The sequence below is a fragment of the Vitis vinifera genome, chromosome 8 (genome assembly GCF_030704535.1).
Source record: "Vitis vinifera cultivar Pinot Noir 40024 chromosome 8, ASM3070453v1".
Classification (NCBI taxonomy): domain Eukaryota; kingdom Viridiplantae; phylum Streptophyta; class Magnoliopsida; order Vitales; family Vitaceae; genus Vitis; species Vitis vinifera.
The window spans coordinates 15343976-15369792 of record NC_081812.1 but is presented as its reverse complement, the minus strand read 5'-3'; the positions used below and the strand labels follow the sequence as shown (position 1 = coordinate 15369792).

At 34.0% G+C, this 25817-nt stretch overlaps 3 protein-coding genes across 10 annotated transcripts; 1 reads left to right on the top strand and 2 right to left on the bottom strand.

Moving 5' to 3' along the window:
* Positions 1-5882: 5882 nt before the first annotated feature.
* On the bottom strand, positions 5883-10900 carry LOC100265391 (nuclear transcription factor Y subunit B-1). Of its 6 annotated transcripts, XR_009466416.1 has the most exons (8): positions 10682-10900; positions 10299-10526; positions 10083-10212; positions 9778-9861; positions 9581-9631; positions 8377-8436; positions 7232-7316; positions 5883-6145 (listed from the first exon to the last, which is right to left on the bottom strand). XR_009466416.1 is itself a non-coding variant. In XM_002273195.4 (7 exons), exons 2-7 carry the CDS (start codon positions 10511-10513, stop codon positions 6107-6109), a joined length of 531 nt encoding a protein of 176 aa, XP_002273231.2. In that variant the 5' UTR covers positions 10514-10526; positions 10682-10900; the 3' UTR covers positions 5883-6106. The 6 variants fall into 6 exon arrangements, 5 of the variants coding, with proteins under 5 accessions (XP_002273231.2, XP_059595087.1, XP_059595088.1 ...); XM_002273195.4 differs by lacking the exons at positions 7232-7316; positions 8377-8436 and adding an exon at positions 9952-9957 and having other exon boundaries at positions 5883-6151; XM_059739104.1 differs by lacking the exons at positions 7232-7316; positions 8377-8436 and having other exon boundaries at positions 5883-6151.
* Positions 10901-13406: 2506 nt separating this feature from the next.
* On the top strand, positions 13407-15110 carry LOC100260201 (DNA topoisomerase 6 subunit A). Its single transcript, XM_002274754.5, has one exon. The coding sequence runs from the start codon at positions 13528-13530 to the stop codon at positions 14788-14790; it is 1263 nt and encodes a 420-aa protein (XP_002274790.1). The 5' UTR covers positions 13407-13527; the 3' UTR covers positions 14791-15110.
* Positions 15111-15369: 259 nt separating this feature from the next.
* LOC100260184 (pentatricopeptide repeat-containing protein At5g02830, chloroplastic) lies at positions 15370-24817 on the bottom strand. Of its 3 annotated transcripts, none has more exons than XM_002273219.4 (12): positions 24087-24817; positions 23386-23473; positions 22730-22934; positions 21849-21956; positions 21158-21322; positions 20401-20985; positions 19323-19388; positions 19100-19180; positions 18798-18895; positions 16685-16895; positions 16368-16428; positions 15370-15919 (listed from the first exon to the last, which is right to left on the bottom strand). In XM_002273219.4, the coding sequence occupies exons 1-12, from the start codon at positions 24598-24600 to the stop codon at positions 15573-15575; spliced, it is 2529 nt and encodes an 842-aa protein (XP_002273255.1). In that variant the 5' UTR covers positions 24601-24817; the 3' UTR covers positions 15370-15572. The 3 variants fall into 3 exon arrangements, with proteins under 3 accessions (XP_002273255.1, XP_010653452.1, XP_019077253.1); XM_010655150.3 differs by having other exon boundaries at positions 21849-21986; positions 24087-24814; XM_019221708.2 differs by having other exon boundaries at positions 21158-21274; positions 21849-21986; positions 24087-24814.
* Between the last annotated feature and the right edge of the window lie 1000 nt (positions 24818-25817).

Here is a 25817-nt window from a genome sequence, read left to right as displayed (position 1 = left end):
TAAGAATTCACTTTATTAATATTTTCGTATATTAAGAATAATTAAATATTAAAATATTTATTTTTCTTATGTTTAATTTATCATAAATAATATAAAAAAATCAAATATAATTAAAATTAGGATAAGAAAATAAGAGTTTAAAAAACTTATACAATATAGTTTATTAAATTTGAAGTTATTTTTTTATTTTTATTAATTTTTATCATTCCATTTTCTCAAATATTTTAAAAACCAAATATACAACTGAAAGTTCTTTCATTTTTAAATACACAAACCAAGAATTAATTCTTGGTTTTCTTCTCTTCAGATCCTAAGAAAAATTTATTTGAAATTGGAATATAACAAAGGAGAATTCGACACAATTTTCTTCTAGGAATCTCCTCCATAAATTGTTACGGGTTTGCAAGGGCTGTGATGGAAAAAGACCGACTCTTTCAGGCCCTTTGGTTAGGTTTTCTTTTCAAGCAAGAAAGCTTTTCCAATGAATGACTTTCCCTCTTAGAAGACCCTCGACCCTCAAAGGGTAGGCTATCCCCGTTGAATGATATGAATTTTTGTTTTGGGTGTTTCTGTAATTTGATATTGTAACTTTGTGGCGCATTTTTCTACAGGTACTTGAGTGTCAAGGAATTAAGTCCAGGTTTGAAAATTAACACCAAATCAATGCAGATGTCAACTGAGTCTGCCATGGAGTTTACACAAACAGGGGGACAAAAAAGGAACGTAATTTACAGGATGATCAAAGCATAGGTGAGTCTAAATGGACGGAGGAGCTTTTGCTTAGAACGAATGTTGTTGGTATTGTGTTCTTAACCAATACAAGCCGGGACCGGTCCGACTACGTCCATCTACATCAACAAGCATCATTGCCAAGTCAATAGGGATTCTTTTAACGCTTTTTTATTTTCTTTAATCCAACAAGTGCCGGATGGTTCCCTGCCAATTCTCTCCCACAACTTAAAAGGAAGAAACCCACCAAAAAAAAGTAGAACTTTGGTGAAAGGATCGTCCACAACAGCAGCACATAGCTAGGCCAGCTGTTTGGGGTTTGAAAAATAGGCATAAAACTTTAGCAATCCCTAAAGGATGGCCAAACACCAGGATTCTCAACACAAAAACCCAAAGCAAAATCATTTGAGGCTCAAAACCAAGGTCCAAACAGTCGCAGAATATGTAAGTTGGATTGGATTCGACCTAAATCCATTGAATTTTAAAATAAAATTTCTTAGGCTACAGCTGGTCCAACCAACCTGAATCAGATTGAATGGACTTGGCATTCCCCTCTGGAGCAAGAAAAACTATCCATGCTGTACTAGAGGTGGACCAAAGTTAAAATAAAAATAATTGCAGAATGAATAATAAAATAAGAGCAACGCCAGAGGCAATGCCCTTTCAGTCTTTCCCCTTCTCTCTGCCATGGATTCAACTACAATTTCAATAGAACTAGCTAGCAGCAGAACCAAAAAACTCAAATTTAACCCAACAAGAACATTAAATTGTTTCATCCATGGATGGTTTTCCATTTTCAAAATAAGAACTAATGAGTCTCCAATGGAAGGCAGCTAACACGATATTGAGAGAGAAATGAAAATCACATCTTAGCCTTGAGTTGACAAAGATGCAGATGGCAATGTAGAAGCTTACCGCCAATGCATGGTGGACTCAGATAAATGTATCATGTAACAATGTGATAGACTTACCAGATAACACCCATAGGCATTTTTGGTTTATGATCTCAATAAAAACATGATTAAAATACACACATGAATGTTGAATATTGTTACAATGAACTGTTGAATTTCAGCATTATAATAATTTTCTTACTTGGTAAAAAGGATGGCAACTTCATGCTGCATTTTTGCTCATATATTGAATGGTAATTCTCAACCAATCATGAAAGATCAGAAGTAGGCATGAAGCGGATAAAAGCAACGCAATTGGTCATTTTCCTCCCGCATAGTTGAAATTAGGGCACAACTCGAACAGGTTGACCCGAATTAAACCAAAGTTTGAACAGATTTGAACAATCATTTTCAATATTTATGTTAAATTTTAGTTAAGTTTTCTCAATTCGAACTCAATTTGGATTGGATTTGAGTTAAATTTCTAACAACCCAAGCCTAACTCGAATTTGATTTAATGTTTTCATAATATTTATAACGTATATTATCTTATATAATAATATTTATTCTCGTTTTCTATTTAAAAAATATATTAAATTATATTATATCTTATATTTTTCATTTTTTAGAAAATATATAAATTTATATTTATTCTTTTATTGCTATCTTCAAATTTTGTCATATTTATTGTTTAAATTTTCATAAAAATATACTATAAAAGTTTTTAAAAAAATATTATACTTGAATTTGGAATTATGCAAATTGATCAACATGAGTCTAACCCAACCAACTCGAATTTAACCTGATAAACCTGAGTCTAATATGATCAATCCAAGTCTAATTTGAATAACTCAAACTCAACCTGAGTTTAGAAAAATGAGATTGGGTCGGGCTTGATTGAGTATCTCGAGCTAAAATTCGGATTGGGTTAAACTTGGGTTTACTATTTATTAATTTAGGTTGGGTTGAACAACCCACTCAAGTTACAACCCTAATTGAAATTTGAAATATTAAAAGCTAACTTCGATTATATTATTAATAAAATCAAAATTAATTCATTTTTTCTTTATCCTATTTGTTTGCATGAATATTGTTGCGAAAGTAATTTTATTTTGAATTATTTGATTAAAAGAATAAAATAATCATATACTCGTAGAAATAATCTTCATATTTTAAAAGCCTCATAATATTTTTTTTTGAATAAAAATATTTTTCATTCATTTTTTTATTCTCATGTCAAGTATAAACAATTATATATATATATAAGGGTAGAAATATTAAACTAATATTATATTCATAATATTTCATATAAATATACTATTGGATTAGGTTTTGATTATCCCATTCGAAAATTAATCAATATTTTTTTAATGATTTTGGGACAAACTTTTTATGATATTTTACATTACATCTCTTGAAGGTCTATTTTAAGAGTCATTATTTGAGTGACCTGTCTCAAACTCGAATGCCACGTTATCATACCCTAAGACTAATTAAGGCATTAACAATGCATGTGCAATGTAATAAAAATTGAAACTCCTAATATTATAGCTAATGGTGTAATAATGTAAATACCAAATAAAAAATATATTTAGCTGTAAAAATAGTCACATTAAAAGCTTTATCATTACATATTCCTAACTAAAAATATTATTATATTTTTATTTTTGAATTGAAAATAAATTTTTTAGAACTAAAAACAAAGGTAAATATACAATATGCATAAAAATATACCATAATAGAAATGAAATATTGGTAAATTACATATTAAAATCAAAGAAAATGATGAATAGCATGAGGAAGTTGTGAGAGTCATGCGTAACTACGAGTATTATAAACTGTATAAGGTTGGTGGGATATGATATAATATCTTATTTGATGTGATATGATATATATATATATAATACCTAATGAGATGCGATATTTTTAAATATTATATGCAATGGACACGGTATTATAATGTACTCTATGTAATGGGATATGTTATGTCATCTTCATATTTAGCTTATAAAATGAATATGAAAATAAAATAGAATATATATTATTTTTCAATGTTTTGATATTTAATTAAAATAAAAATTGTATTATATTATATTATAATATATTTTTATTAAAAAAATATGGAATTTCTCATACCTTTAGTATTATTATGAAATTGTTTAATAATTTAAAATTTAATAAATAAAATATCTAAAATTTTTAAATAACAATTTTATATTATATATATACATATTAAATAATACATATATTACTATTATTTTTATTTACAATATATTTTATAAATATTTTTTTAGTTCTTCTTTATATAATCACAAATTTAATTTTTTTTAATCAAAATTCTCTATTTTACAACAAAAAGAATATAAAAAATAAAAGAATTGATAAAAATAAATAAATTTATGGCATATGATATATGTATTTCTTATATCCTAATTTGAGATTAACCGATTCTATGGATAAGGGATATAAAAATAAAAATAAATAATATATTTATTAGAATAACTTATCTTATTTGAGTTAGAATATGTTATTATTTCTTTTATCTTATTTTATATTATATCAAACACGGTCATACTTATCGGAAACTTGATTGAAGTACCATAAAAAAAAAGTATACAATCTAAAAGAAATTTATTTATATTCTTTAAAATTATAATATTGTTAAATAAATAAAAAAAGTGAAACATTTTTCATCCCTTATTTGCCCTGGAATCTCCTTCATGAAATGCAACCTGTGGAACCAGTGTTTCATTCTCATCAGGAGCGATGGTGCTATTAGTGTTCCCGCAATTGCTGTCATAGAAAATAGAGAAGGAATTGTCCTCATGTGCGTCAGCCTTATTTTTATTTTTTTAAATGAATTTTCCAGGTATTTAGTGAGGCTTTCTTTTTCAAGCAAAAATGGTTTTATAGTTTATGACTTCCCCTTTTACACGGCAGTCGAGCCTAAAAGGTACGGCCTCGTGGTGGTAGACTCTCCATGTCGAATGGTATGAATATATTTGCTTTTTTCTCTAAGTTTGTGGGACATTTTTCAAATTGTTGCTCATTAAATGTAAAGACTTCAATGTCAAGGAAAAAACATCCGTATGTTAAATCGCTTCCCTTGGATTTTTTGGCCACCATCTGTCTGGAAAAAGAAGAAGAAGAAGAAAAAGGGTTTTGGCATGAGTTAGAGTTGAATATAAAAGCATAAATACTAAATGGACGGAGGAGCTTTGGCTTAAAATGAATGGAACCAAATCTATTAATCTAACACCTAATTTCTTAGAAGCCCATCAATAAGTTAGCGCAAGTCAATGGGGATTTTTTTTAATGCTTTTTCATTTTCTGTGCCGGATGAATCTTCAGAGATGGTTGCATGGCAGTTATCATCTCTCCCACGACAACTAACACCGAAAGGAAACCCACTGGATTTGGTATACCACACGCAAAAAGCAGCATATTAAAAACAAAAAATAAATAAATAAAAGAAAGACTGAGAAAGTGGAATTGTGACGAAAAGGGTTCTCCACAACGACACCTAAATAGGCCAGCTGCTTGGGGTAGGAAAAATGAGCATATAACTTGATCAGACCCCAAAATAAGAATTGGTCGTCCAATATATTTTCTTATTTAAAATAAATAAATAAATAAATAAATAATGATCCTCAAAAACAATTGTCAAATAAGACTAAAGGATGGTTAAACCTCGAAAACAAATGATTTTACTTTTCATTTGAAGCTCAAAATCAAAACCAGGTAACGGGACGATTACATAGGAACAGTCGCATATAAGATGGATTTGAACTGAATTAGATTCAGTGGACTTAGCACTCCCTTCTGGAGCAAGAAAAACCATCCGTGCTACACCAGAGTTAGAACAAAATCAAAATACAAATAATTGCCTAATGAAAAATAAAATAAGAGCATCTCCACAGGCAATATTGTCACCTTCTCTCTGCCCTGGATTCATGTCCGAGCATTAAACTAGGTCACCATAAAGTTGGCATTACAACACTTTTATGATCCCACTATGAACAACATCCAGAGGACAAGGAAAAAATTGCAGTGATTAAATAAACAAACTCCCAGCACTGCTGGCGATGGAACTGCCAACAAGGCTTTCAGATATTCCTTAGTGATATAGCAGTCAAGGAAATGTAAGCACAAAAATATCAGCGGTTCCCGAGTGGAAGATAATCAAGAATGGAATTCTTATATGGATTATCCAAAATCTTGCAATCTTTCTTTAAATAGTATTCTACTCCAAAAGGCATGTAAACCATCAAAAGGTTCACATCTTTTCCTCAAATAATCATTCTACTCCAAAAGGCAAGCAGGTATATAAACTTTGGCAGAATGACTACTAGACATGGCAATAGCGCCAAAACCATTTGAAAAAGTTACAGTTGTACAGATTATATTTAAATTGTCTCAATGTAATAAGTACAGCATCTCCTTGAATGGGATTCCAAACGATGCAATTAACTGGAGAGAAACTCCTACTTTGTGCCATCCAAGGGAACCATCAAATGTTGAGTCTGTGACTACAATTTCAAGAGAACTAGTTAGCATCAGAACCAAAAAACTCAAAGTTAGCCCAACAAGAACATATAATTGTTTACAAAATAAAAACTAAGGAATCTCCAATAGAAGGCAGCAAAACAAAACTAAGCATGCTGAAAATCACATCTGAGCCTTAAGTTGACAAAGATGCAAATGGTGATGGAGAAGATTACCACCTACGTATGCTGGACTCTAAGACCAATGCATTATGTAATGATGTGAGACTGATCAGAGAACAGCCATAGCCATTTTTGGTTTATAATCTCAATAAAAACATGATTAAAATACATGTGAGTGTTGAATATTGTTACAATGAACTGTGTTCTCCAGTTCCAGTGGATTTCAGCAACATAATTTTCTTATTTAGTCAAAAGGACTTCACACCGCATTTTGATTCATATAATGTCGAATAAAGGTTTTCAACCAATCATGAAAAATCAAAGGGAGGTATGAAGTAGATACCATCATTTGTCACATCTTTACACATGAACAAGCAGTGCAAAACATCCGATACTTAGCAGGAATACATTTTTTTTGTTTGCTTGAAAGATGTCACCATGTGATCAATTTTCTAATATGGTTCAAATAAAGCAATTAAATGACACTTCAAAACATATTTGCACAAAAGTCGATGCTAGATGAATGTATCAACAACTCGAGTGCAAAATTTAGTGGAGTGATGGTGAGAAGTGTCAACCACAACCACAAATAAAAGGGAGCAGAAAACAAAAAGGAACATCATATAATAAGTAATACAATTGTATAATCCTAACCACAGAATTAATTATTAGACTTGAAAAAGAAGTACATTAAATTATGAGTAAGAAGAAGGGCTGCTCAGTTTAGCCTGTTTAACAAAAGGATTGACCCCACCATTTAAAGTATGGTGTTCAGTCATTAAATTATAAGTCTATCGAAGTTCATTCTTGGATAGGGAGGCAGTGAAAGGGAAATCTGTGATTTACAAAAAGAGCTAAAACACAGCCATTTATTCAAGTATTTGCATGCTGGGTAGAAGGGACTATGAAGATACCATTTTAGTATATTCAACTCGGCCCCACCTTTTGAGTGCATGAAAGCATAGCCAAATCACACAAAGCATATGTTCACTTTCATGGAGATGAAAACTTCCATAACTTGGAGGTCCTACAATTTCCAAAGGATAGTACAATAATGCCTGGATATTTGAAGACAAGATAGTAAACTTGGCATGCCAAACTAACCATACGCTTTGAGGTTTGAATACATGAAAAAATATTAAACCTATTCAGTGCACTTCATTTTTTAAAAATCAGCCAATTGAGGTTTGACAAATACATTACTGATGTGAAGTTGTAGGAATTTTAAAGCCAAACTTGATAAAGATACCCATACTCAACTAATAATTCTGAGTGGATTATATAACATGTGTATGGAGTGCACATTTTGAAGTATATTTTGAGATGAAGGTATATTTAGAGCCTTACAACTCAGTAATGAGCCTTATGTTACTTAATCCTTAAATTTAGTCTTGGCATTTTCCTTTAGGCTTGCCCCAAGGCAAGCCTGAACACAAAAGCACCAAAACCTTTTGAAACTATCTGGTGTTAGTAGGACTTGTTTGGCACTGTGATTATTGTACAAGCTGATTCTTCAAAAACAACAAGACGATAACTTAATGCCCAAAGGACTTTACGAGTTACCTTTACATCCCAAAGAGACTTGTTTTTATCAAAAACAACCATTTTATTGCATTGAAATAGAGAGTACAAAGAAAGATGAGGAATCCTTTTGACAAGTGCAAAATCCTCTATGCATGCCACAGAGATTTACAATATTTCCTTATCTCATTGTTGCCCAAATCAATGATCCCCCAAATCAACCATAAAAGAAACCCCACCTCTTTTTTTTTAAATAAAAAAAAAAAGGAGCATCATACCAGAGCACTGAAACAGGTAACATTTAGTTGTATAGAGTATGATAAAATAATTTTATAAGATGTGCAACATATTATGCAAAATAAAAAATTTCATTGATATTCCCCAGATGGACATACATACATTCCCACAAAAGCAACATCAAGACTTGTGCATTTGGCTCATGAATGGTAGTGATGGTTGACTTATCAGGGTATCAGTAGCTTTTGAAACATAAATTAATAATAGATAACATTTCATTTTAATGATGACTATAAAATATGCAAAGATAGAAGGCCCCCCAATCATACCAACAAATAAAGTATTTCTTGGAGCATGCAGTCATTTCTTGCCTTCTTCACTCTTCAACGCTGAGATTAAAGCAAAAGGAAGAGTGACAAATATTTAGTTGCTTACTAAATGCAAAGTTCTTTTTTGTAGAAGGATGATCAAATTGATTCATAAATGGTAGTGATGGACTGATGGTCACCTTGTCAAAATATTGGTAGCTTTTGAAACATCTATTAAAAACCATAATTTCCATTGCAAAGCAATGAAAAGAAAAAATATTTAGATGAACTAACTTCTAATATAATTCTATAAGAATGAAAGTTAATACAGTGTGAAGAGGATGTATGTAAACTAGAATATCTCCATTGTAAGTGCGAAATTAATAACTAAAAACAAGAAAAAGACCAGAAGAGGAGCATGAGAGAGAGAGAGAGAGAAGCTACTATGATGGCAAAAGCTCCCCCTTCTGGATAAGCAATCTGCCTCTCCATCTAGACATACAACCAAAAAAATTGAAGAAAGGTCCACGGTTTCTATCTCAAAACTCCATCAATGCTCAAAATCTAAAGTATAGGTATTTGGGATGAAATCAACAACAAATGAATATAGTAAAGCAAACTGCAGATTGACGGCATCCATGAGGCTTCAAGTTAGAGAGAGAAAAGAGAAACTTGATAAAGCCATATATGAAGGGAACTCAATTAGCACTTATAAGGAAGGATGTGTGTTAAGCAAGTAATCAAACTTGAGAAGCTTATTTGAATATGGACATCACTATCACCTATACAAATGCACACCATCTTAATGATAATATAAAAAAGAAACAAAAAGGCAAATGAGATATTTATTTAATGAAATGAAAATATATCTAGAAGGAAAGAGTAAAAAATGATAGGAGGATGTAGCAAATTATTTTTCAAGTGATAAAATTGCATTGGATGAGTGTGACTAATTATTTTTTCTAAATTTCAACATTAGCATCGTAATCAAACTGCTCCTTAAATACAAACTGAACAAAAATATTTGGTTGAGCAGCTGCGTTCTTCATTTTTCAACCTGATCAGTTATAGTCTGTCTAGCAGAACTTGTATCGCCACATTAACTGGGAGAATTATCCTCTAGCTCATCTCAAATCAAAATTTTAAACCATTGCACTAAATATGTAAAGAGTAAGTATGTATATATGTTGCATATGTGATGGAGAGAGAGGGGTAGGGAGATTACTTGAGGAGTCTCATAGTTCACATTTTGCGTGTAAGGACCTTGATGTGAAATCTGCCACATATATTTGGAAAAAATGCAAAACGAAGATGATAGGGTAAGGTAATAAAAATATAGTTCATTCCATAACAAGAGATAAAATTTATATCGGCAACAAATGTGGAGAAAAAATTCTTAACATTCTATGTACAATATCTCACGTGGGAATTAATGCTTGATTGAGCTCCAGCTGCATCTTTCCTAGCCGGCCCATCTCCACCCTTTGCCGGTCCCTTGGTGTCACCCTACCAAAATCCACAAATGCCCAAATCAAAACAGAAAGCATGGAAAAATGTAATAAGCAGGTAAATGAATTAAAAATCATATTTCCGTACCTCCATCTACACCATATCGTACAATCCAGAGGAATAACAAGACAAAAAAAACGGCATCAATTCAGTGAAGCAAACAACTACATCAATGGTCTAAACAAATCGAGAAAACCCGAAAGTCAAAGACATATTACCTCTCTGTATGCAGCCAAGTACAACTTCAGCGGATCAATATAATCCTCAAACCCTAAAGTCGCCATTGCCCAGAGCAAATCATCCCCATTAATAGTCTTCCTCTTCTCTCTCTGACATTTATCACTCGCCCTAGGCATCCAATTGAAAAACAAAACCAACAACACCATCAATCACGCACCGCCTAAAATTAAAAAGAAAAAATGCATCAGCCATACTCGCTAGTGATGAAACTGATGAACTCCGAGACGCATTCTTGCATGATCTCTTTCGCATCCTTAGCGATCTTTCCATTCGCGGGAAGCGCCTTCTTCATGATCCGGCTAATATTCGCGATCGGAAGAAACCGATCTTGCTCGCGCACGTTCGAGTGGGGGATCTGCTCGCCGCTCTCGTGACTACCTTCGCCGGGGCTCGCAGCAGCGTCGGCCATACTTGCCCTAACCCTGGGTCAAAAGAGCAAGACTGAGAATCGGAGGAGAAACCCTAGCTCTCCGCAGCAAAACCCTAGGTTCGCCATGGCTAAGCCAGAAGTGTAGAGATAGAAAGCAGAGAGAGAAAGCGAGGGAAGAGTGCGAGAGGTTTGAAATGAGAGGCTCACCGACTGATTGTTATGTATTTAGCGCGAGAGGGAGCGAGCGTTCGAAGCTTTTAGATTGGATGAGATCGGACGCTGGAGAAGAGAGGAGAGAGGAGACGACTCGGATGAGATGGTTTGGGTTATCAGCACCGTCCGTTCCCGGTAGGTCCGTATAGTTGTTTTTTATGTAGATACATTCACGCATATAGATACAGCCCTTCTCCCTGTCTCTTTCTCTCTCTTCCTGGTTTTCTGCTATTGTTTAGCCTCGACTTTCTCTTTCCTTGTGCCATTACGCCACGTGTCGGGAACTTTTTGGCTGTTTGGGTTTCGTTGGAAACTTTTTCGGGTCTGGACGACGCCATGGAATAGGTGGTGTTGGCTTCTAACAAAGAGCAATTTTTTTTGTTGTGTCTTGAATACACGTTATACTTTTAAAAAATAAATAAAAACTCAATGTGACAAGGCAGTTTTAAAAGTGATAGATGTGATTTCCCTCGACTTTTGAGGGTAATTTTGAAATAAATTTAAAGGCATTTTTGAAAGGTCTACTTGCCTTCACTTTTGAGAGTAATTTTATAACAAATTAAAAAATTTCATTGAAGTACATAAATAAGTGATTTTTTTTACTTTGCACTAAAATTGAAAATATAAAAACAAAGTTACGAAAAGCTTAGGATATGTTTGGTTGCTGTTTTTTGAAATTATTTTGAAAAACAGTTTTTAAGAACAGTTTCTAGTGTTTTCAGAAATAAAATTATGTTTGAAAACTTGATTCTAAAAAATAGTTTTTGTTTTCAAAAACAAAAAAAAAAACATGTTTGGTTTAGTTAATAAAAAAAGTTTTTTAAAATAAGTAAAATAAAAAACATATTTAAAAGGTTTTTTTTTCTTCGATTAACTTGATATCGTAAACATATAAATAATTTTTAAATTCACATTTTATTAAAATTAAAAAAATTATTCTCAAATTTATTTATACTAATTATAATTTTTATTAACTTTTAGTAGACCAATATGAACATGAATATGATATAGATAAATAAGGTAAAAAATTAATTAAATAAAAAATAATTAAAATATAAATATAATTTTTATACCGTTTAAAAATAATTATTGATTTCCTAATGCAATTTAAAATATTATAAGATAAAAAATTCCGTGATATAATAAATTAAAAATGATTCAAATGTAAATATAATCTATTTACCATATAAATACATATCATAAGGTCATCATATAAATGTATTTTATACAAACCATGTTATTATTTATTAAATATGATATTGCATATAAATTACCAAATGTTAAACGAGAATAGTTATTCTTCTTCTTTAATATTCATAGCGGACAAGATTAATGGTTTGAAATTGGGAATGAGCTCATAATTGGACTCGTCGTATTACACATTGTCACTCACGTCATCTCCACCTGTGGCCTTGCCCTTCAAAGCACCGCACAGTCCTGACGCCTTTCACACCGACAACCATTCACCCACACCAAGACCACCATAGTTAGCCAACATGGTTGCCATATTCATCCTTCATTTCTTGAAGTCGAAGGAGAAACCACGTTTAGGGAAACACATAAAAAACAGGAGAAGAAAACACGGATAACAACTCTTCATTGAACAGTGAAAAAAACAACCAAAACAACATTTTTTTGTTATTTGAAAAGAGACCTCTCAATAACACAGAAAACACAAAAAAACAAAAAACACCCTTTTTTCCAAACATGTTTTAAGTGTTTTTTTGTTTTCAAGAACAAAAAACAGTTTTTGAAAACAACAACAAAATTGACCCTTATTTACTTTTTGGTGATATATAATATTAAATATAAAATGAAACTTAAAAATAAATATTAATAAAGTTAAAAATTAAGCAAAACTTAATAATAATATATAAAATTTGAAATACATTTATAATACATTTGACAATAATTTTAGAAAACGTTTATAGTAGTTTTAATATTTAAAAGATAAAAAATTTAATTGTTATAAATATTAAAAATGTTTTCTATCATCACCAAACAAATTCTTCATACTCAAATCATTCAATGAGACTTAAAAAGGGATACACCTAGTTTGAAATTACTTTAATTTGACAAATTCACATTATTTTTTAAAAAAGGAAAGGGAATCATAATTATAATTTTGATTAAAGAATTTATTTCATGATAAGAACATGGAATAAGAATGGAACTAAATTATTTTTATTTACGATAAATAAAAGGGAATAAAAATGTAAAGTTTACTTTTGACAAAGGAAATGAAAAGAATAAGTTCATTCCTTTTGAAGTATTATTTATGATAGATGAAAGAGAATGGAATATATAATTTTACTATAATATCCTTATTTAATTTATTTGAAATAACTTGTAATTATGATTAATATTTTTTATTGTCCTTTAAATGGATTTTAGAAATAAAAATTATTATTTATTTAAATATTTTATATGTAATTTAAAATATTCAAATGTTTAAATATTTATTATACATTTAGTTATAAAAATATTTATGTTAATAAAAAATATTATCATATTGTTTAAATATATGATAATTATTTTAATGATAAAGTCATTATTGTAGATAATAGAAAACTGTTGTAGTTGCCAAACACGCCCTGGTACTTTTCCTTGCAAATTAGCGGGAGTGTTTAAGTTTGAAGCCACCCAGGCAACACCCTTCTAGCTAAACACTTAACATTAAAACGCCGTCGTTTTGGGACTTTCATAACTAGTACATCAAAGCCCTAAAATCTAAAACCGACCCACATTAGTGAATCTCGGATTCTCTCAGCTCCTTTCCCTCCTTCTCCTCGCGCTGCCCTGATACACGCCCGCTGCCGCCGTCTCGATCGGAGGAATTCATGGCCGATAAGAAAAAACGGCGTCGTACAGATCCCTCCGACTCTGATCAACAGCACCTCCCCTTCAGGAACAGTCTGAAATCCGACGAAATAATACTCCAGACCCTGAAAGACCTCTGCAGCAGCAGTAGTAGCGATGGTGCCACTGGTACTTTAACCCTCTCTGACCTTGGCCTTGCCTCCACATGCCGCGAAGTCGCCGACCTCTCACTCTCCTCCGTTCAATCTACTATCGAAACCCTTATCCTCCGCCTCACCCACTCCATTCTGTCTGGCCAAGGCTTCTCCTTCTCCGTTCCTTCACGCTCCTCCGCCAACCAACTGTACGTCCCTGAGCTCGATCGCATTGTCCTCAAGGATAAGTCGTCTCTCCGCCCCTTCGCCAACGTATCGACTGTCCGCAAATCCGCCGTCACTACCCGAATTCTCCAGCTCATTCACCAGTTGTGCACCAAGAATATCCACGTCACCAAGCGTGACCTTTTCTACACCGATGTCAAGCTCTTTCAAGACCAAACACAATCCGATTCGGTTCTTGACGATGTTTCTTGTATGCTTGGGTGCACCAGGTCGAGCCTCAATGTTATCGCATCTGAAAAAGGCGTTGTTGTGGGGAGGCTTATTTTTAGCGACAATGGCGATATGATTGATTGTACAAAGATGGGTATGGGTGGAAAAGCCATTCCCCCAAATATTGATCGAGTTGGGGATATGCAGAGTGATGCGTTGTTTATTTTGCTTGTGGAGAAGGATGCTGCATACATTAGACTGGCAGAAGATCGATTTTACAACAGGTTTCCATGTATTATTGTTACTGCCAAAGGGCAACCTGATGTGGCAACTAGGTTGTTCTTGAGGAAGATGAAGACGGAGTTGAAATTACCTGTTCTTGCCCTTGTCGACAGTGATCCATATGGATTGAAGATTTTATCAGTCTATGGGTGTGGGTCGAAGAATATGAGCTATGACAGTGCAAATTTGACAACCCCAGATATAAAGTGGCTGGGAATTAGGCCCAGTGATTTGGATAAGTATAGCATACCTGAACAATGCAGATTGCCGATGACAGAGCAGGATATTAAGACTGGAAAGGATTTGTTGGAAGAGGATTTTGTGAAGAAAAATCCGGGGTGGGTGGAGGAGTTGAACTTGATGGTGAAGACGAAGCAAAAGGCTGAGATTCAGGCTTTGAGCTCTTTTGGGTTCCAGTACTTGTCTGAGGTTTATTTGCCACTAAAGCTGCAGCAACAAGATTGGCTGTGAGTGGAGGATTGAATGAATAGGGCTACTTAATGGCAAACACACCATTTCTTGTTCTAGATTCGGGCATAAGGCCTGGAAAGATGTTTGTTGATGCTCAATTTTCATGTATCCTTTTACTTCATTGTTGGTGGAAATATTTAGATTCCAGAATGATGAATCTTCCCATGGTATTGGAATTTCCACTAGGACCAGAAGAAAATGAAAAATGATTTCTTCACTATATTGATCAATCTTAATCTTTGCGTCTTAGGTATGCATACGGCATACATATGTAAGGTTGCGATTGTTTTAATTAAGTTGTTCGTTTTTCCCTTTTTGAAGTCTTAAAGCAATTCCCTGACTCTTTAAGATGATTTTAACTGATCCTGTATTTGAGAATAGTTTTGTACTGCATTTCAAAAACAAAGGTACCATTGTGCCATTAACCCTTCCTAATGACTAGTAGTAGCTGAAGAGTCATTGAGTTATGTTCTATTCAAGCTGCAATACCTTTGGCATTGACGAGGACATGCTGTGATAACTGTAGAAAAATTAGGGCTTAGAAGCAACAGAAAGACTAAAGCAGAAGAGAGGAACAAATGAGTAAAAGCTATTTGCATTCTATAATTTTTCAGACATGTGGTGATGGCCTTTATGTTTTTGTATACATGGCATCTGTTGATACAAAAAAAATTTACAATGCAGTGGCTTATCATTCTTTGGAAATAATACAAAATGTTAATAAAAAATGAAAAGGAACATTAAAATCATATACAAAATTGAGCATTAGTACATGGTAATTGTTACCCCCTTGTGGCACCCACTCTCCTCTGTAACCAATGATCTAACGATTTCCTCGTGACTTTAAACCTTTGCAAAACTGCAGGTCTCCTGGTAGAAGATTCTAACTCGGTCGGTAACCTATTCCTTCCTAAAGCTTCTTGCCAGTCTGGATCTGAACCAGGAGGGCCTCCCAAATTGATACGTTTATCAAGTGCAATTTTAGGTCCTGCAAAAGCAACCTCAAGCCCCAGTTCATCCTGCAGAAGTTTAATGATTGCACCTTTCACTGGGGATTCATGTTCGACTAGATTTGCATCAACTTTCTTAATCCCCAAGATAATCAGTATGTCATCTTTTATTGGATGCCCTGCAACCACAAAATAACATTGAAATGCTGAATAGATGACAAATGCGATGCAATAAAAATGTGCCCGTGTATGCTGGGTTGAGTTGATCACATGATGCAAGAAGTGTGCATGCATTTATCTATGTATGTCCATGCAAAAGAAGTATGACCACAAGGATGTGTGGATTGTACCAGATACAAAACTTCCAGATACAATCTCTATTTGGCCCGATACCAATCACACAAGGATGTGGAAATTTTATCAAATTTAATAAATGCATCCGGTTACCTATATACCCTTCTGCCCCCAAGGTTTAATATGTTTTTATAACTTCATGGTTTTCAACTTGTTATGGGAAAATGTAGAATTGCAATACTTCCAAATTTTAGTGAGATAATTTCTATATAAGAAAGGTTATAAGAATAACTATTCATACCTAGTATGTTTGAAAAAAAAACCTATTCATACCTAGTATGTAGTTCTCCTTGATCATTCGAAGAACTGCAAGGACGACAATCCGAGCTTCAACCTGTCAATACATAATAAGGAAAATTAGATATAAAGCAACAATAAGGAGATGCGGTAATATTGGTTTTACCAAACTACAAGAAATAGTGAATGAATTATGGATAGAAAGGATGCTAAGATTATGTCATACAGATGAAATACCGATAAACCATGAGTAATCAATACCAAATGTAACTATATTGACAAAATGCTTGCCCTCAAGTGTGCCTGTAAAACTTGCCAATGCTCTTTATGTTTTTTGTTGTTATTAAACATACCTGTGTAAGGCCCTGAAGGTCAATTGCTAGGCTTTCAGCCACACTCTTTTGCAAGTGTGCAGCAACTTTTTCAAGAAGCAAACTTTGAGGTCTTCCCCAGTCAGCTCTGTTGACTGAACTAAACTTGCTTTGATTCAGATTGTTATCTTGTATCACCCCTTCACACCACTCCTCAATTAGTTCTTTGAGGTAGTAGTCATTGGATTTGTACCTAAAACATGCATGATTAAAATCACAAAGAAATTACAATCAGATCCAAGTTCCAAGGAGAACATGTTGCTTACTACTCCTGTTCCCTCAACACCAAAGGCAAAACCAAGTACATGCAGTTGGACACAGGTGCATGTATGCAAGTGCATTATTTTTGTTTCATTTTATCCCAATATACACATGGGTACATCACACAAGAGTGACTTTATATACATGCATACAAGAGATTTAGCAATGCCCTTTTTTTTTAACAGGAAACAATCAAAAATACCAAAAAAAAAAGGTGAATCCAAAGAGAGATGAGAGATCTCAAGAAGCAAAAGAACCAGGAACAAAAACCAGCAAACATGCGCAATCACCAAGGACCTAATATCAAGTACAACCTAATATTACATTAGCGACCTCCTTGACACTCAGGTTGTATAAGCTAAAATCCATTCCCTTGTATGAACTTCAAAATACTTGAGCTCATAAGTGTTCGACCAAGTTCCCAATGCTTGAATTAGGCAAAGTTCAAAATACTCCATGGCCTCAAAAAGTTTTCTATCAAGCAGGAAATAGTGGAGAATTCTTTTACACGATCCTTGGTCCACAACAATTTAGCGTGGCTTTGTCTAGACTCTAGATCAATGATATCCTTCACAAGTAACACCTATGACATCACTGAGCACAAAGCCACAGGAGTATTATTAGGGTTAGTAATGGGGCGGTTAAGGAGGATTGCTCCCATCCCGACCCTATCCCATTTATATAAACCTAATTTCATCTTCATCCCAATAAAAAATTTAAACGGACTAAGGTGGGGTGGGTATAAGAATTTTCCATATCCACCCTCCCCATTTATTTATATTTTTTTTATAATCAAAATTTTTAATTATATTAAAAATAAACCTATTTTATAAATAAATAAATATTACAACTTTTTACAATTAATTTCATTAGAGAAGTAGATTTTTTAAAATTATTTTATATGCATTAAAAAAGAGAAAATGAAAGAAAAAAAATAGATTAAACTATTCTAAAATTTAATAATATAACAGGGCAAGGTGGAACAAGGCAATGTCTAAACCTGCCTCAAACCCATTCCAAGTGTCTTTTCTTTTTAAAGAAAAAAATCTTGAACTCATCCCTAACTCATTTGTCTTTATTCCAAACCTATCCTATTAAGGGCGAGACAGGTATCCTAAAAAAGCTATCCTATTGTCAGCCATAATTATTATACAGTTAATCTAACAAAAGTTTGATGGGCCAAAATATCGTGAAACATGCAAATCACACCATCTTGGAAGTTAAAATGTCACAATCAAACTTGGATGTGGCTATACAAGTTCCTGGTAGAATATCATCATACACACTCCTTAATTGATGGGATGGGCTTGATTGTGCATAGTGACTTTTGAGGTGCAAGTTTCCATGAAATTTCACAATAGAAAGATGGAACAACTAACATTGCAACACTCAAGCTATCAGAGTTGACAATTGTTTGAAGAGGACAGGATGGGATAGAAACTAATTAGAAACTTTTCAGATGAACAAATACTTATGATTTGTGACAAGTGATAATCAAATAATCATTGCACTCGAGGATTACTCCTAAACAAACTGATATAGCATATAGATGCATTACCTTATGAAGCAAAACAAATATGGTACAAAGAAAAAGGACAATTGAAAAACATTTGTCGGGAATTTCATATATACTAGGAAGGATGCAGATGCCTTTCATATTTTTGGGGGTTGCAGTGGGGGTGGGGAGTTGGTTTTGCTCACCCAGAGAAACTTATATTGTAGCTATCACTTAGCATTCCTACCTTGCTTGGGAAGCACTTTGAATGCCACAAAAGTACTGCTCATTTGGCAATGATAAGTAAAATGGAAAAAAATTTGTACAAATTCAACATACCCTGCTTTCCGCATATGCTGATATATAGCCAGGCACTGTTGTACTTCATGTAAGGAACCGTATCTACTTCGAGCTCTTAAAAGTGTATTATAGGTCACCTGAAATAACAACTTACATGTTGGTTTCTGTGGACACAACTCAGAGCAGCCTCATCCATATGCAAGTTAAATTGGCCTAGGACCCAATTGATTTATGACATGATATCTTTGAAGTCATACTTAATGCACAACTCAACTTGTCTTATTGTTACAATGAAACAAGACGTGGGAATGGAATCACAGATATTCAGTTCTGCCACTTACCAAATTTGGTTGTATCTGATATCGTTTCATTTCTGCAAATAATGAGAACGCTATCTTCAAATTTTTACTCTCCACGCAGTACTGCAACCAAAGGCAAAATGCATCAGCACCTAGGGTCAAATTAGTTAGAGATCTATGTAATTTAGCTTCTCATGGAGCTTGCACTGGTTGAAAACATTGATTATAAATCAATCAAATGCAGCGTAATGAGAAAGCTTTGAACCTTGATAGCTGTTGTATATGCAACAACATCTGGTTTAATTCCTGCCTCACGCATAGTTTTCAAAATCTGCACAGTTACGAGGAGGTAAAAGGTAGAGTCATGAAATGAATAACAAGTACTCTAGCCTATCTGAATTCAGGGGCTATCAAGTGCAGCAAATCATAATTATACTTTCCAGAGAAAATATAATGTTAGAAGTTAAACCATGGGGAGACAGTAGTACAGTAAAGATGGAGTGGAAAATAGGGAAAATGCCAAAAAAATCTTCACTTCTTCTCAATTTGAAAGCAGCCTGACTAAGAGGGGTACAAGGATGTTGCAGTAATACACCTCTCAATTTGTCCCTTGTTTGATTGTTGGTGGTTGTTTCTTTACAAGAAGGGAACCTACTTTCTTTGGCTCTCCTTGTGGGTGACCTAGTGAAAATGAAAATGAAAATGATTGCCCTCAAGTACCTCCCAGACAACAATATTCATAATGCGCTCAGTTCTGAGTTGAAATTTACTAAAATGACCATTTGATCATCCAAGTCCTACATATTCTAATCCTTCTGGAGCTAATACATTTCTCCATATTCTAAATTTAACATTTAACCCTTTTTTTGATCTTGTAAACTAGAGCCATTTCATCAGTAAACAGCATGCATGTGGGACCTCTTCCTGAATATGTTGAGAATCTTCATCCACAACCACTACCAAATTTGGGTTAATTTTCACCCTTGGTCCAAGCATATTGTGATTGGAATGCCCTGGTCTATCCTCCAATTGTTTCTCATGCTACTAACACTAGTTCCAGGTTAATATTATACGAAAGGAATCAGAAATGCAGGAAGAGGTCAAAGCATGCAAAGTAGTACTAACATTGCAATTTCAGATATAATTAATGTGTTTCTAGTGAGATATGCCAATCATGATACATGAAAATATAGTTTCTACAGTTAAAACTCTGCTGTGATGCTATGCTTAAATACAGTAAAAAATTTACATTGCATATGAAAATAGCATTTTAAATGCTTTTGCATTATCTCTGATATCAACTATCATTACTAGAAATGGCTGAAGATTTTAGTGTATCTTACCCTCACAGCACCCACTATATTGCCCGTGCCTCCACAAATGTCAATCAAAATTGACCAACTTATATGGTTAGGAGAAAGACCTGCGGTCTTCATCTCATCCATCAAAGCTTTTGCCCTGTAGTAATCAGTCCCGCAGGCCTTCATCAAAATATTATATGTTGTGGTTGTGGGGGTAAAGGGAAAGCTCTTAGAAAAGCTCAAATGATGTGAATTAGATAAGCAGTTTGGCATACTAGTAATACAATTCTGATGTTTAAGCTCCACACCAACTGTATTGCCATTGCCAGTACCACCAGAAATCTCCTGGAATCTACTATCTTTCCAGGACTGGAAAAGACGAAAAGCCCTGTCATACTGGCAAGCCTCAACACAGGCATGCAGAAGGATGTTGTAACACTGTGAATTAGGTTCACAACCAGCCAGAAGCATCTCTTTAAATAATTGAATGGCCTGTTCTGTGATACCTGCATTGGCACAGGAACTGATCAATGCTGACCATGTAACCGTATTGGGAATGACACCAGCTGATAACATATCTTCTTTGATTTTCAGTGCCATTTGCCACAATTTAGCATCTGCAAAGACCTGGAAAATTGATGCAGACATTATGAAGATACCATGCAAGAGAATCTCACTGGATGGGTGTCCGCTTCCACCAGAAAAAAGGATGTGAAAACTATGCCAGAGAAAGTGGTAATGAACAGATGAATGAATGAGGTATCAAAATTAATCTTCACATGCTACAATGAAAATTTACCTTAATAATTGTGCTGTATGTAAAAACATCCAATTTCAGCATTCCATTTGATTCCAAATTTTGAACCTCTCTATAAATTTCTTGGGCCAAATCAACCCTTCCAGCAACACAGCATGCCTTCAAAAGGATATTATAAGAAGCCATATCTGCTGTGACACCTAGATTCTGCTTATATGAAAGGAACGGGTTAAGACTATCATGTTCTTAATAATAATACACACTGCAATACTGTCAATGTACTTCGAATAATTTTTAGCACAAGATTTATCAATTAATTGTTGGACAATAGTGAAGAAAATGACTCATACATCCGCTCTAAAGTTTCTACAGCAGATTTTAATTGGGAAAAACACTGCAACCCCCATGACATGTACAACAAACCAATTCAACTAGCAAAACAATTTATTAAATTAACTGTAAAAAAGAAGAAAGAAAGGAAAAAGGAACAAAAATACAGCATACAAAACATTTACACTGTTATACAATTAACACTAAGAGTTTCATCGTTGTCATCAATTATCAAGCAAATGGCAAAAAGTGCATTTTTGACAACAGCTTCATGATAATAAATCCAACCAGCAGTTTTTGAATCAGATTCAAGAATAGCTACTCTGTACTAGAAATATAAAGGAGCTAAACATGTGTGTATAGTTAGTGAGTGGGTGAGAGAGAGAGAGAGAGAGAGAGTTACTTGCATATTCTTGTAGACATTGAATGTGTAACTCAAATCATGGACATTCACATTCATGAGACTGTTGAAAACGTAAATATTTGGGGTGATCTTCTGAGCAAGTAACTCCTGTAGCAGGATCAACTGTAAGAAACGAACCTAAGAAAAGGAAGCATAGAACATCTAATTATTTTGCAAAATAACACAAAATTACACATTTTGTGTATTGAGAATTTAGAATTTATCAATTTAATTAATAATGTAGTAAAGAAAAATAAAAAATACAAGTAAAAAACTTCCACCAGCAGGTTAGAATGCAATTTAGGTCACCACAATTTTGATCTTTCCAAGAAACTAAAGTTCACACTCTCCTCAAGATTGAATAGTTCAAATTTTCTAATTGAACATCTTATAGAAGAGATGCACACCTTAGCTTCTGATCAAAACAACAGTCAAGTGGCCATTTTTCCAATTTCAGTAACAGATCACCCTTGCAACCTGAATAATGTTAGGCCCGTCTTTCACTAAGGGCCGTTATTTACCGTCAAAACATTTATATGGTCATTATGAAGCACACTAATTCTCCCTCATTTTGAAAATATTTTAAATAAAACAACTAAATTTTATTGTTTAATTAAATAATAATTAAAAATGAGCAATTATTTAATTAAAATGAGCAATTTATATCAGAATCCTACAAATGGTTAAAATTAACTAATCAGTGGCTACCCTTGACATAATAAGATTCATTATAGCATTTAATGGCTATGTATGAACCAAATCCCAAAAAAACACTGGAGAAAAATATGCAGTCAAAAATATTACGATTATATGAGTAAAAAGACCCTAACAAATGAAGCATTCACAATGTAAAGATCTTATGAGGCAGTCAATTCAAGTACCTCATAAATGTACCTAGATTTTTGGTAGTGACTGCAAAGACCACAAACATCAATCATTGTGCGATAGCAATACATATTAGGACCAATCAACTTCTGCTTGGATGCTTCAAATGCTGTCAAAGCAGATCCCAAGTCCCTTTTCTTTCCGAATTCATGAATTATGGTACAGAATAGGATCTGTGCATGAGGAAGAATGCATGCATACCTGTAAATATGATTGATATTGCATTAACCAGCGGTTAACAGACAGAAAATAAGTGAGTTTTAACTAATGATTAATGACTGGAAAAAGGAGAAAGAAGCAACACATTTGATGATAAAAAAAGTAATCTTGTGACCTAATTGAACATATGGCATTTAGTACACAAATTAAATGAGAGAGATCGCCCATTGTCAAACGGATGGTGTAATGAAGACTCAAATTATGTCAATAATATAGTTCAACTCCAAGATGCCATAAAGAGCATTAGAAAGCCAAAAAGAACATGGAATGAAGTTCTGGAAAGAGCCATGAATGCTGCTGGTTTAATAGAATGTATGGTTATGCATAGCCTAGAAGGGAGAAAGTAGAATTTGTATAGTTGCATATCCGATTACAAATTAAATAACCCTCCAGAAAGGCAGAAACCAACTCTTAATTAAACAATACACTGTACCTTACAGCCAAATTTGGGTTTCTTTTGTTGACACAGATCTTAATGAAGTCAAGAGGTTCCAATAGTTTTTTCACTGGGAAATGAAAACCTGAAACAATATAAAATCTGTCATCTCATGCAAACCATCTCCATTGTGAGAAAACATGCCTTAATGGTAAAGGTAAATTAAACGTTTTCTCTTTCGGTTGGGGCAATATATTGAATTATATAATGTGAGAGTGAAAAATACACTATGAGACGTTAAGTTTGAATACTTGTTCTTTCTCACTGTGCCTTTTATTTCTTTAGAATAAAATCATTTAAACTAGACAGAAAACAAAACTTAAAAATAAATAAATAAATAATTAAAAACTGAAGCACATGGGAAGCCACTATCCTCACACAAGCGCAATATCAATTCAGACGATAAACTAACACACTCCCAGCTCAATTCCCTGAACTGAACCAATGACAGAAGCAATTTGAATTATTATAACTTCTCTACACCATCAATTCATACAGAAATTTACAAAATTCAATCAGAAATGAAGCAATTTGAATTATTATGACTTCTCTACACCATCAATCCATACAGCAATTTACAAAATTCAATCAGAAATGAAGCAATTTGAATTATTATAACTTCTCTATACCATCAATTCATACAGCAATTACCAAATTCAATCAGAAATAAAATAGAGCAAAAAAGTCAAGAAACTCACCGTCAAGAATCTCTATCAACTCGACCACTTCCTCCACTTGGCCGCAATTGAGAATGCGGCGACATTCTTTTGAAAGAAGTTCTAGAGTGGATCCATCAAACAACTCCAATGGGCAAATCCCTAGCTTGTCAACCTTCCTCAAAACTTCAACAACACAATAAACCCTCCCTTCCCGAAGAAGCCCGGAAATTCCGGCCGATACAAGCTCTACCAGCTGCGACAGCTCGACGCCCGAAAGAATTAAGGTCTCGGCCATCGTAGAGAAGTCGTCGAACCGGCCGTCTTGGACAAGCTTGGTGGCGAGGTCAGAGTAGTTGTTGAGGTCCCATCGGACGTCGGAGAGGAGAGGGTGCCGAGAACGGAGGCTGGAGATGGGTGGAGAGAGCCTGGCGGAAGTGGAGGTGAGGAGTGAGGGTTTGGGCTTGGGTTTTGGTTTCGGCTTGGTGCGGTGGTGAGGAGGTATGGGGTCTGGAGGAAGGACTATGGAGGAGCCAAGGAGGACGAGGTCTCTCATCCTTGGCCAACCGTTAATTTTCTTTTGGTGCACTGAAGCGGGTTTTATTACATGTTGCCTTTTTGGGCGGATTGGATTTGAACGGCGGGCATGTGTTTGAGTCTTTGTACCAATTCGCAAATGTTGTCCACTGATTTACGCCCGATTACAAGTTTCAGTTGAGTGAGAATGCAGGTTCCCTGTCGAACTCAGGGAAAGTCTGAACCGGCATTCCAGTCCAAACTCAGTTTATTGGGCTGAACCCAACTTAGAAGGTTGAGTTTGGATTCGAGTGGAGTCCATGGGCTGGGTCCAAGCCCGACACGTTTGAGTGTACAATTTTCGAGTGGTTCATATTGGTATCTTATCATAGCGTTCATGTCAGCAAGACGAGGACTATGTCGTTATGTTCACCTCATGTCTCAATTCCGTATAAGAAATGAATGAGAACCTTATATGATATATATATTATATTTCACTACCCACTCGTGGAGAAGTGAAAGCTCATATGTGCCCTTGACATCCAAGCCCATCTATTTGTGAATATAGATAAAATTTTGTCCTTGTATACATTTTCCAACACACCATGGATATTGTTATTGATTTTCGCTGCCTGGTCCGTGTTTAGTACGACTATTATATTCTGTTTAGTTTAGTCCATTTTCTTAGCAGCCAAACAGAGTAACATCCCCAGATGGCAGAATAATTAATTTTAGTAAATCAAATTTGCATGTTGGTGGTGCTGCTTCCATGAATTGAATGGCAATCTACTTCCATAACATGCAATGGCATACCACTTGGGATCATTGGTACGCCTCCTTCTGATGGTCAAGTCAGCAATGGCGGCCTGACAATGGGTATTTATGGTATCCCAAAAAAGGGCCATCTCACTCACCCTGGCTAGTTTATTCTAAATATAATGTTTATAAAAAATATTTTTAATATTTTTAATATTTAAAAAATAAAAAATTTCAAATGCTCATAAAATTACTATCAAACACGTTATTAAACTATAACTCATCGCATTATCTCTATTTAAAAAAATATTAATTTAAAAGACAATTAATGGAAAAGTAATTCCAATAGACCTAAATTTCAATAATGGAAAACAATAAATCAAATATTATATTAGGTAGAAAATGGTAAGGATTTAAAAAAGGGAAAATCATGTAAAACTTCATCAACAAAAAAAATATATATTTTTTAAGAACTTTTAAAAAGTAATTTTGTAAATATGC